The following is a 12,726-nucleotide window of genomic DNA, read 5'->3' on the forward strand; positions in this document are numbered from 1 at the left end:
TGTGACCACCGCTGCAGACAATCACAGGCTACAGTGGTCTCCTGGGATAAATCCTTGCTAGCAGGCCGGCTAAATGCTGCAGTATTCCGTAGCGGACATTCCGGGCAGAAAACTGCCCCACAGTTTGTTGCGGTTTTTCGCACGGAATTCCCTACGGCCACCGGGGCAGATACAAAGTGTAACTTTACGCAGGATATCCGCCCCATGTGAACTCAGCCTTAATGAGAGTTCTGTGCTCGGATGTATCCGGAGCGAGAAATCACACTACAGAAAAAGTCAGTAGTAAATCCAGCAACAGGAATCAACTCATGAAACTGAAATGAAAACTTGACTTTTATTCTTCAATCCATTTAAAACCACGGCAACAACACATAGCAGATCAAGGTGGTAGCTTACGAATTTCAGACAATGTCCATAAACATAGCAACCATAGTTAAGGACATTTTCTGAAATGCGTAAGCTAACCTTGATCTGCTATGTGTTGTTGCCGTGGTTTTAAATGGATTGAAGAATAAAAGTCAAGTTTTAATTTCAGTTTTATGTGTTGGTTACTGTTGCTGGATTTGTTACTGACTTCTTGCTTCTTTGCACATTCTCACTCTGGACCGAACGCAGTGCAGGATCTGCAGCTTATTTAAAGGGGTTTTCCAGAAGCAAAAAAATCACATTTAGTTAAACTAAACAATGGAAAACAAGTAACTTTGCAATATACTTACGTTTGATCAGATGAATGTAGCGGCATATCCCATCTTCAGTCACGTGACCGCTCGGTAATCCAAAATTGGCACTTCCTCTGCAGACCCGTCCATTCGCTCCGCTAGCTAACTTCCTGTTTCCGGTTTTCAGTGTGTACGGTTACATCACAAATGACCTAACTGTACAACGTGTTTCTCCATCTGCTTAGAGCATGTATGGTTGACACACACTCCACCACGCATGCTCTGTTAAATGATATGGCTGCATCTTCAATTTGAACTATTTGGTGTCGGTGTGTAGCGTGACGGCCGTGTCTTCCGTCGCTCGCTCTCTCCTTCTCCTCCTCGCAGTGCGAAGTACATGTGAGGAGGTGGAGGGTGTTTTTTTGCTCCCTGTAGGAGTGGAATCCCCGGCCACAGCTTCGGCAACGCTGTGGCCGGGGATTGGGGATTCCGCTCCAGGAGAAGTCCCTGACTTCATTGTGTCCATATATGGACACAGTGACATCAGGGGCTTCTGAAGCGGAATCTCTGGTGATGTGGCCGGGGATTCCGCTCTAGGAGAAGTCCCTGCCTTCACTGTCCATATATATACACAGTGACGTCAGGGACTTCTGAAGCGGAATCCCCACAGCTGTGGCCGGGGATTCCGATCCAGTGAAGTGAGGGACTTCTCCTGGAGCCGTCCCCTACACGAAAGTAGGGGGGTATCTATGGGGGGGTGACTATGTACAAGGGGGCTGTGTAGCACTACCTACAGGGGGGCTGTGTGACATTACCTACAGGGAGGCTGTGTGGCATTGCTTACACGGGGGCTGTGTGGCATTGCTTACAGGGGGGGGCTTTGTAGCAGTACCTACAGGGGGCTGTGTGGCACTACCTACAAGGGGATCTGTGTGCCACTACCTACAAGGGGGTCTGTGTGGCACTACCTACAAGGGGGGCTGTGTGGCATTGCTTACAGGGGGGCTGTGTGGCATTACCTACAGGGGGGCTGTGGCAGTATCTATAGAGGGTAGTGTGCGGCATTATGTACAGAGGGCAATGTGTGGCAGAAAATGTACTAATGAAATTCATCCGTTTTTAAAACGGACAAGGAAAAATATGAATGCAAAACGGGTCAAAATCCACCGTTAAAAACGGAAACATGGCCCGTGAAAAATGGACCAAAACCGCAATTTTTATCATTATTATAGAGCCTAAAGGTAGTTGATGCCGCACCGTGTCTCTACACAGTTGGAAGTGCTGTCTTAGCAAAGATACAGAGCGTGATTAATCATAGAACACGCCCCCCTCCTCCTATCTCGTCGTCCACATGTCCTCTTCCTTCACTCAAGGATTTTCTGCGCTGCCTGGCCGCCTTGTCTCTCCTCTAACACGCCCCCTCATATATATATATATATATATATATATATATATACACATATATAAACATACACACACACACAAAGAATATATATATATATATATATATATATATATACATATCAATAACAGGATGTGGTTGTAATGCTTGCTCTACATGTATATCAAAGAAATAAAAGTTTTACCATTGTTTGGAGTAGTGCTTGGTGTTTTCTTCACTGTAAGGCCCTGTGCACACTGAGTTTTTTGCAGGCAGAAAATTCTGCCTCAAAATTCCGCTTGAATTTTTTTCTTTTCTTTATCAAAGTTTAAAATTCCGCTTGAATTTTGCATCAGATTTTGATCTGCCTGCACGCTGTTTGCCATGTTTTTCGTGGCGTTTTTCGCCCGCGCCCATTGAGCACCGCGGGCAAAAACGCTGGGTGGGGGTTCCAGCAGTCGGACACCAACTGGTCTAACCGTGGGTAGGTAATAACTTGTTACAACTGGAATACTCCTTACGTGAATAAAATTTAAGTTATACTGAATCTTTTGTACCCTAAAACTATATATCAATCTGCCCAGTTTCTCCTGCTCTATAACATACTGTCCGCAGATCTGACAGCATGTTCAATATGACAGATTCCTTTAAAGGGTTATCTGGGTTTTTTAAATTAATGGCCTATCCTTAAGATAGGCCATCAATATTAGATCGGTAAAGGTCCGACTCTCAGCACCCAAGCCGATAAGCTGTTTGAATGTACCATGGCGCCTATAGGAGTGCCGCAGCCGCTTCATTGTTTACATGGATTTCCTCTTCGTTCGTACTTGCACGCGCCGTCATATTGCTGCAATACCTTGCACAACTGCTACAAATGTAACGCCACATGCAAGTACAAGTGAAAAATGAAAATCATGTAAATAATGTAGAGGCTGCTGCACTCGCATTATGGCCCCTTCAAAAAGCTGATCGGCGGGGGTGCCGAAAGTTGCCCCCCCCACCGATCTAATATTGATGGCCTATCCTAAGGATAGGCTATAAATTTTAAAAACTTGGAGAACCCCTTTAAAGTCATTTGCAAAATACATTTTAAATATGAAATTGTTATACTAGTACTCGTCATATAGGCACTGACTACACTAATAGCTTTATTAACCCCTTCTAGTCTCCATATTCTCATCCCAGCAATACATATTCCATGCTGCTTGACTATACATGTGTTCTGTGTGTAATGGCAGATCATGCTGTATAGTCACAGTGGCAGCCTGGTCTTACTAATGTGACAGGGAGCTGTATTAATCAGTTCATTGTCATTGAACCCACTAAATTCAGCGCTCAAATTGGCTGGTTGCTATGGAAATATTTGACGTTGTAATGATGTCACAGATTACTCAGTGTCATTGAGCGGGGGACTCTTTACATACAGATAAGTCATATTTGTTGCCTGTAATCATTAGAAGCTGTAATCTGCATAAAAGACAATACTGAGAAGACCTTGATCATGTTCTCTCTGATACGTTGAGACCGCTATACTCATAATCATTTTGATGATCACTCTTATATACCACTATTGATTGATGGATTGATTAAATAAATTACTACAGTAGTGTAGTAGTGTCCATCTTCTAGTATGTCAAGCACAATAGTTTTCCATAAGTAAAGTACATGAGCCAATGATTGGGCAAACGAGCGTTCGTGATCATTGAACTGTGTAAACAGAGCAACGATCAGCCGATGAACGAGCAAACGCAATAAGTATTATCGTTGTCGGCAGCACATCTCACTGTGTAAAGAGGGAGATGTGCTGCCGACACGGTGGAAATGTATGGGGACGAGCGATCGTAGTAACGATCACTCGTCCCCATACATGATCAAGAATTGCTCCTTGTGAAAGGAACAAACGAGCGCCGATCAACGAGGTGCATCGTTGGTCGGCGCTTGTTGTCACGGCCCATATCAGGCAATGTACAGTATAAGGACCTTAAAGAGGTTTTCCGAGCATCAAGAAATGTATAAAAATACCTGCAATGCATTTCTTATATGTTCTTTATTCTCCCCCTCCAGTTTGAGCAGTTCATTTTTTTTATTTCTACCTTCAAGTCAGTTACCGTCCCTGGACTGTAAACTATTGTTTGTTCTGGGCAGTGGGCGGTCCTTGAAGCGGGCGCGCGCCAGTGAAAATCCTCCTGAAATGACTCCTGTGTCAGATGCTCCCTCCCTCCTGGTATATGACTGAAGTCCCGGGTCTGAGGCATCCTATTGGTCCACTGCCTCCTCAATGCCCGCTCCGTTAATTCTTTGCTTATGCCTCAATGCCCACCCCATTTTCTTTGCATTCATGTTATCTACAGTGATGATGGGGATTACACATATTCAGGGATGATGGGGAACACATATATACAGGGACGATGAGGAACACATATATACAGGGATGATGGGGATTACACATATTCAGGGATGATGGGGAACACATATATACAGGGACGATGAGGAACACATATATACAGGGATGATGGGGATTACCATATCTAGCTGAGGTGCGGTCAAGTGATTCTATGACCACGCGCAGAGGAAGCTGGTGGGTGGGATAAGAAACTCAAGGGGAAGGGAGAACTAGTGGGGAGGGCGAATAGACAGATAGAGGGGGCGGAATAATTACTAGAGACCATCCCACTAGCATGACGTAAGTAAGGGAGGTATCGACACAGGACTGTGTGCGTACTATTGCTCGTGCCCGAGCCTGTGTCGAAAGAAAAAAAAGACTTTCATTAAAGGCAGAACCTACGGTCGGGCAGAGGTAGTGTCAATAGTAAGAAAAGTGTCCCGATTTTTATACAGGCTATATATTAGGACATTCAGTCAATATTTAGATATACATTTTCTTTTAATGGGAAGTCAATGTCAAACATAAGCATACAGTTACATACATCTATGGAAATAAATTCAGATTGAAAGGGCTCTTTGAAGTGCCTAGAGGCATTTACTTCTTTGGGAGGTACAGAAACAGTTGAGCACAGCGAGTCCAGCTTCCGCAATGCCCGGCCATCTCTTCATTAATTTTCCTCCTGGATGTGGCGGCCTAACCAGGGGGGCCCCATTCTGGAGTTAGGTGCGTCTCCCAGAGGTGGGACCCGTATTTATCAGACATTTATGGCCTATCCTGTAGTTATGCCATAAATGTCTAAGAGGGGAAAACACCTTCAAACCCCTTTGCCACTACTCGGTTACTGAAAATCTGACACGACAATCTAAGATCTATTCACATCAATGCCAGTTACTTAGAATCTTGTGTTAGCTTTACCATAACAGATCTCTGATCACCAAAGTGACATATTCACCTGAGGGCCAATTCTAGAAAATTTTGTTAAAGAGGCTCTGTCACCACATTATAAGTGCATTATTATAATGTAGATAACAGCAGTGTTTTTTATTTTGAAAAACGATCATTTTTGAGCAAGTTATGACCTATTTTAGATTTATACTAATGACATTCTAAATGCCCAACTGGGCATTTTTTTGCTTTTGACCAAGTAGGCGTTGTGGAGAGAAGTGTATGATGATGACCAATCAGCGTCATAAACTTCTCTCCATTCACTCAGCACCTAGTGATCTTGCGAGATCACGCTGTGCTGTCACTAACTCACACATTAACGTTACTGAAGTGTCTTGAGAGTGAATAGACATCGCTTCCAGCCAGGACGCGATGTCTATTCACACTCCCGACACTTCGGTAACGTTTGTGTGGGACTTAATGACAGCAAGCATGATCTCGCGAGATCACGCTGTAAGCTGTCATTTACAGCATTATCTCGCGAGATCACGCTTGCTGTCATTATCTCCCACACAAACGTTACCGAAGTGTCAGGAGTGTGAATAGACATCGCGTCCTGGCTGGAGGTGATGTCTATTCACTCTCAAGACACTTCAGTACAGTTCATGTTTCAATATGTGACTGCACATCATGATCTAGCAAGATCACTATGTGCTGAGTACATGAATGGAGAGGAGTGTACGTCAGCATCATACACTTCTCTTTACAATGCCCACTTGGTCAAAAGCTAAAAAACGCCCATTTGGGCATTAAGAAAGTCATTAGCATAAATCTAAAATAGGTCATAACTCCGTCAATATTGATCGTTTTTCTAAATTAAAAACACTGCTGTTATCTACATTACAGCGCCGATCACATTATGTAGGAGACAGGGCACTTATAATCTGGTGACAGAGCCTCTTTAACAGGGCATTAACAAAAAGATAAGGGCAGGAATACAGAGCACTGTGATAAAACAGTTCTCTATGATCAGGCAAAGTACTTCATATGCACTCTGCTCAATCCCTATTTACACAGACTAAATTTATTGCAGAAATCCGTTCCACACATCGGAGTTTGCTTGTTTATGCAGCATGTGAATGGATTTTTACAAACCCCATTCAAAGTTATTGAGTTAATTATAAATGCTCTCCATTCTGGTGGCAAAAGATGAGAACACTAAACAGCAGAGCCCCCTCTATTAACTCAAAATTTCCCAAAAAGGTACAAAACTGGGCTCCTTTGCTTGGCCTCGGGCTTTCAGTATAAACTGTGCTATTGCCGGGGCTGACAGGGACCTGACAAAGGAAGCTCCGATAGGAGTTACATGGCGGGGATTTGAAACGTACAGGAGGGCAGCTATCAATCACAGCTGCGCTAGGGCACATCTCATGTGCGCCTATAATAAATTGGGCCGTGCGCCTCTTAATAAATTAGGCACATCTTACTCCAAGCTTCATTCGATTAAGACTGGCATATGAAACGCCCGTCTTAATAAATCGCCCCACAGTGGTTAATTCATTGTACAGGTTTTTCCAGTTATATGATGACAATTTTTTTTCTAAAACGATTCATTTTATTTATTTTTTGTTACCTTTTTAAATCACATTGCATGTAGAAGTACACGTGCGGCTGTGCAGACAGCATGAACATGGACAAACGCCTGCCCTTGCTGCCAACAATGTCGCAATTGGTTTCCACTTTTATGGGTACCCTAGGCCCGGCACTGTTATGGGGCCCTGTGGGTAGCACTGTTATGGGGACACTACGACTGGAACTGTTATGATGGCACTGTGGCCGATATTGTTATGGGAACGCTATAGATGGCACTGTTATGTGTTTTCTGGGGATCAGCGCTATTGTCTGTGGGACCATTAGAACCAGGGAGGGCTTATCTGATATAATAAGGAGCATGTTCTCAGATTTTGATGAGGTTACATTATTAGGCTAGGTTCGGAGCTTCCAGCATATTTAACGGTAAAAATAGTGCTGCATGCATGGTTCTCCCATCAAAATCATGGACACCACACCGAAACCAACGGACCCCATAAGTCAATGTGGTTCATTGGGCACTGGTGTCATTCTTCACAACAGTGCAAACAAAGAGTGCAGTATTTGCCGATGCAACCAATCAGATCGCAGCCCCATTTCTACTGTCCAACAAAATTGTTGTCATTTTGAACCTCCGCGGACAAACTCGCCATTCCTTAGCCACTAAGCGTTCTTCTCCTACCTGAACGTTAATAAAGAAGCTTCCACCAACTTTACCGCTATTCGTGCAAGATCCTCCTGGCGCCGCTAGAGGGCGCTAGAAGTTCAGAAACCTTGTTTGGCAGAGCCTATAACTCTTATTTCTGTGAGCTGGGCATGCTGGGAAGTGTAGGGAGCTGCCGGAGAGATTGTAGGCGCTGGCCGCCATGTTGAGCGCTTTGTGTAGTTATAAATAAAGATCGGCGGACGTCCGGGCGGTGTATTGGATGGTATCCTGGACGGTTTGAATTTTTTTGGGAGGGTGGTGAACGGCTTGGCGGCTTGTTGCAGGTTTCACCCGAGACTCAACCGGGAGCCATGAGAGAAATGTTCACGTAAGTTTGTAAGAAGCCGGTCATTCCTGCGCGTGTCACCTGTGCAGGAGCCTCAGGAGTTCTGGGCATTCTTCGCTCATGTCCGTGATGTCTAGACTCAATCTCTGTGGGAAAACTTCGTGTTTTTTGCTGTTCGGGGGGCTTACATGTGCGGGGGAAATGGCCTGATCCCCCCCTCATCCGGGGTTTGTGTATGTAAATGACTGGAGCTTGTATGTATTGTGCATCATTACTATTACGTGATCGGTTCCGCTTTAAGGGCTAGTTCACACGGAGTTTTTTGCAGGAGGAAAATTCCTCCTACAAAATCTGCTCCAGGCGTTTTTTGCACAGTGGTTTGACAAAAATGTCAAAACACTCGTCGAGGCGTTTTTTTTTTCCCGTCTCCCACTGATTGAAATGGGGTTTTGGAGGCCGAAACCGCCTCAGTGTGAACAGGGCATTAAGCCACCCTGTGCTGGTCTTTCCATGTTTTAGTGGGCTTTTTATACCCCCCCCAGCCCTGAAGGATGTGGCCCCATATGTTGACTGAGCCCAGGCTTCATTTTGCCAGTATTGTTAAAACGTCACTGTGGCCCGTTACTTTTGGATGGTGTCACATCACCATGGACGTAGCATCACTTTTTTTTGTGGCAATGTCTACGTTATAAGTGTCAAAACTTATCTGTTTAGGCGACATTCAGAAGAGCGTCGGCAGCCTTGGATGCGAAAAACGAAAGTTTTTCACATCTGAGGTGCACCCGTGCGGGATGTGTTGTCACGGATCCCCCGTAGACTAGAGTCTCTGGAGGGATTTGTGACACGCAGTAAAATAGGTCATGTTCTATCTCTTTCACGAATGCTTAAATTGGCTCTGTCACCAGATTATAAGTGGCCTATCTTGTACATGATGTGATCGGCGCTGCAATGTAGATTACAGCAGTGCTTTTTTATTTAGAAAAATGATCATTTTTGACGGAGTTATGACCTATTTTAGCTTTATGCTAATGAGTTTCTTAATGGACAACTGGGCGTGTTTTACTATATGGCCAAGTGGGTGTTGTGGAGAGAAGTGTATGACGCTGACCAATCAGTGACCAATCAGCGTCATACACTTCTCTCCCTTCATTTACACTGCACTAGCGATATAGCTATATCGTTATGTGCAGCTACATAAAGACACTATAACATTACTGAAGTGTCCTGACAATGAATATACATTACCTCCAGCCAGGACGTGACGTGTATTCATTCTCCTGACCACTTCTGTAGCGTCTGAGTTACAGCATAGCAGGCGTAGTCTCGCGAGATTACGCTGTAAACTGTCATAGAAGTGGTCAGGATTCTGAATACACGTCACGTCCTGGCTGGAGGTAATGTATATTCATTGTCAGGACACTGCAGTAACGTTATAGTGTATTTATGTGGCTGTACATAGCGATATAGCTATATCGCTATCTGCAGTGTAAATGAATGGAGAGAAGTGTATGATGCTGATTGGTCACTGATTGGTCAGCGTCATAAACTTCTCTCCACAACGCCCACTTGGCCATATAGTAAAACACGCCCAGTTGTCAATGTAGAAACTCATTAGCATAAAGCTAATATAGGTCATAACTCCGTCAAAAATGATCGTTCGTTTTTCTAAATAAAAAACACTGCTGTAATCTACATTACAGCGCCGATCATATTATGTACAAGATAGGCCACTTATAATGTGGTGACAGAGCCTCTTTAACACGCTCCAGTGAAACGGTCGTGTGAACGGCCCCATTGAAATACACGAGGATGTGTGACTGCTGTTTTAATGGCCGTCACACGGACGTCATGCACGCTCCCTCAGGGCTCATTCAGACCAGCGTGAATCTCGTCCGTGTGCTGTGCGCTAAAACAATGCACAGCACACGGCCCCATTTGTTTTCAATGGGGCTATTCACACGTGAGTTTTCACACAGCGTGTCCCTGTTGTGTGAAACTCCCTGCGTGTCCTATAATGGGTGTGTGAAAACCACGGATGCACATATAGGGACCGAGCAAAATACAGATTTGCAGACCGCTTACATCACGCTGCCCCTATATACCCCTGTGTCCCTTTTGATAGACCTTGCCATACAACCACCTTGGTCTGTATCGATAGTCAGTAGAGCAAATTTATCAAAACTGGTGCAAAGGAAAAGTGTAGTAGCTCATGGCAACCAATCGGATTCCACCTAATTTTTCAGAGCCCCCTTGGAAAATGAAAGTGCCGACCTGATTGGTTGCTATGAGTAACTACGCCACTTTTCCTTTGCACCAGTTTTGATAAATCTCGACTGTTTTAATAATTTTTTTGCATGTGGCTGTAAGTACTTAATCACACTGATTTTTGTTAGAAAAATACAATCTATATCTATGGAATCTCTACCACACTCCCGTGGTACCCCATATGTGGTTTTTCTATATGAACATTTCTGTCTTGCATTAATACATCATTGCTATACATAGCAGGATTGTATATAGATATATAGCAGAGGTGCGAGGCGTTGACCCTGGAGCTATTTATAAAGTGTCCGGTTGCATACATGGCAGAGGAGCTATTTTAACACTTTGATTACTAGATTTGTTCACCCCTGTCTACCAGTCTGGGAGCTTTGTAGGGATGACGGCTTCTCCTATAGACGTTACACTGCCCCTGATTTTATAATTGTAGAAGCCGAGTGGCTGAGACAAGTGCCATCCGGCATCAAGTGTCCCTGTACATTCGATGCATTACAGTACAAGTGAATGAGGATCGAGACGTGTGACTTTCCCATTCACTTCTCTTGGAGAGGGGGAGTTTTCACAGCTGAAGACATGAACTGTTAGGCTGGATTCACAGAGTTTTTTTTTTTTGCCCGCGGCTGTTGAGCGTCGTGGGAATAAACGCCACGAAATACACTTTCTCTGCCTCCCACTGATGTCAGTGGGAGGTCAGAGACGTAAACGCCCGAAGATAGGGCATGTCCCTTTTTCCCGCCAGCTGTTTTTTCCCCTTGTGGGAAAAAGAACGCCTCCGCCTCCCATTGAAATCAATGGGAGGCATTTTCGTGAGTTTTTTTGCGCGTTTTCCGCGTCAAACATGTAAAAAAAACTCTGTGTGAACTGAGATGTATTGTATACATTTAGATCTGTGGAGGATCCTTCAAATGGGTCTGATCACAGAACTTCATGTACAGAAAATCCTGCGTTGTACTCCATTTTGTTCCTCCGTGAAGGAATATTTCTTCCCACTGAATCTTACATTGTGCTGTATTCACTTTTAGTAATCTATGACGCGAGGAGTCCCTGCCTCACTGCGGAAAACTGTCCCGTACTGAACACATGATTACAGTACGGGCCAGATTTGCCGCAGCGAGGCAGGGACTCCACACGTCATACATAACTATGACGATAGGAGCCGGGCTCCCAGCAGTGTGTTCGGTCCGGGGAAATACAGCTGGCATACGATCCGTATATCACAGACCAAACACGACCGTGTGAATCCAGCCTTACAGCGGGGGATGTGGTTTTGACGAGAAAAATCTCACAGCGTGCAGAGCTATTTTTACCAACAAATTTGATGGAATCTGCGATGGAGGCTCCTAACAAAGCCTCCGACGCAGATGAACATATAGCCTAACAGATGACGACTGTATAGACTATACTGCCTATAGTGACCTTGGAGACACAATGTTTTACCACAGGTTTCCGTTTGCATCACCAGTGATTTCAGTGCTGACTGACCCGGTGTCAATGGTTTCCGTCCGTCTGTTATGCAAGGGTTCCGTCGTTTTGACAGAAAGTATAGATTCCGTCAAAACCACGGAACCCTTGCACATCTGAGACAAGCGTTTGTTTTAGTCCGTCCCTTTCTGACGGGAATCTCAGACGGAACGTCAGAACAGGGCCCTGACGCAGATGTGAACAAAGTTGTCTATATAGCGGCTAGATGGGCTTTTCTCGACATACCCATGTGTGCCACCAATAGGTGCACAGCAAATTTTAGAAGAAGTTTTTAAAAAGTAAGTGTCCCGTGATCTTGGAGGCAACCCCTCAAATCCAGGCTTGACTGTCGGGGTCGCTGTCCCGATCACAGGAAACTTTGCTGCTGAAGAAATGCCCAGTGGACAACTGATGTGATTTGCTTATGGTGTGGGAGTCACTAAAATGTATTTTTCTAAAGTATGCTTTATTGTTGCTGGCACACATAGATATGGTGAATAAAGCCTATCTAGCTGCTATATAGAGGTGATCGAGGTTTAGGGGTGTCAAAATTAACAGGTTGTCTCTTAACCTACGTGGAGAAACTGCATCAAAATGTAAAGTCTGAACCTGGCCTTTCACTGCTGACAAAAGTGTTTACAGCAATCGGTTATACACATGGCAAACATCTGTAAAAATATTGTATGCGGCTAATTTAAAGGAAAATCAATCAAGACCCTCTGTTCCCTAATTATTCTAAATGATAGGAGTCACTCATACTGTCTTAGGGTAGGTTTACGCGGAAACCGTGCTGCAAAACCGTCCGAAAATGCCTCCCATTGATTTCAATGGGAGGTGGGGGCGGTTTTCTCCCGCGAGCGGTAAAACCGTCTCGCGGGAGAAAGAAGGGCCTATCTTTGCGCGATTACGCCTCTGACCTCCCATTGACATCAATGGCAGGCAGAGGAAGTGTATTTCGCTGAGTTTTATGCCCGCAGCGCTCAATGGCCTCAAGCGATAAACGCTGCGTAAATCGGCGTGCAGGCAGAGGAAAATCTGCCTCAAACTTCCAAACGGAATTTGCAGGCAGATTTTCCGCCTGCAAAAAACTGT

General features: G+C 44.6%; 1 protein-coding gene across 1 annotated transcript in view; it reads left to right on the forward strand.

Annotated features, from left to right (window-relative positions):
- The first annotated feature begins 7,719 nt into the window (after positions 1 to 7,719).
- The window catches only part of PAPOLG (poly(A) polymerase gamma), a 31,647-nt gene continuing 26,640 nt past the window's right edge, over positions 7,720 to 12,726 (forward strand). The window contains exon 1 of the mRNA XM_075862997.1: positions 7,720 to 7,935. Within this exon, the coding sequence (XP_075719112.1) occupies positions 7,919 to 7,935 (17 nt within the window). The 5' untranslated portion in view covers positions 7,720 to 7,918. The remainder of the gene's footprint in view (positions 7,936 to 12,726) is intronic.

This window comes from Rhinoderma darwinii, chromosome 4 (assembly GCF_050947455.1).
Source record: "Rhinoderma darwinii isolate aRhiDar2 chromosome 4, aRhiDar2.hap1, whole genome shotgun sequence".
Classification (NCBI taxonomy): Eukaryota; Metazoa; Chordata; class Amphibia; order Anura; family Rhinodermatidae; genus Rhinoderma; species Rhinoderma darwinii.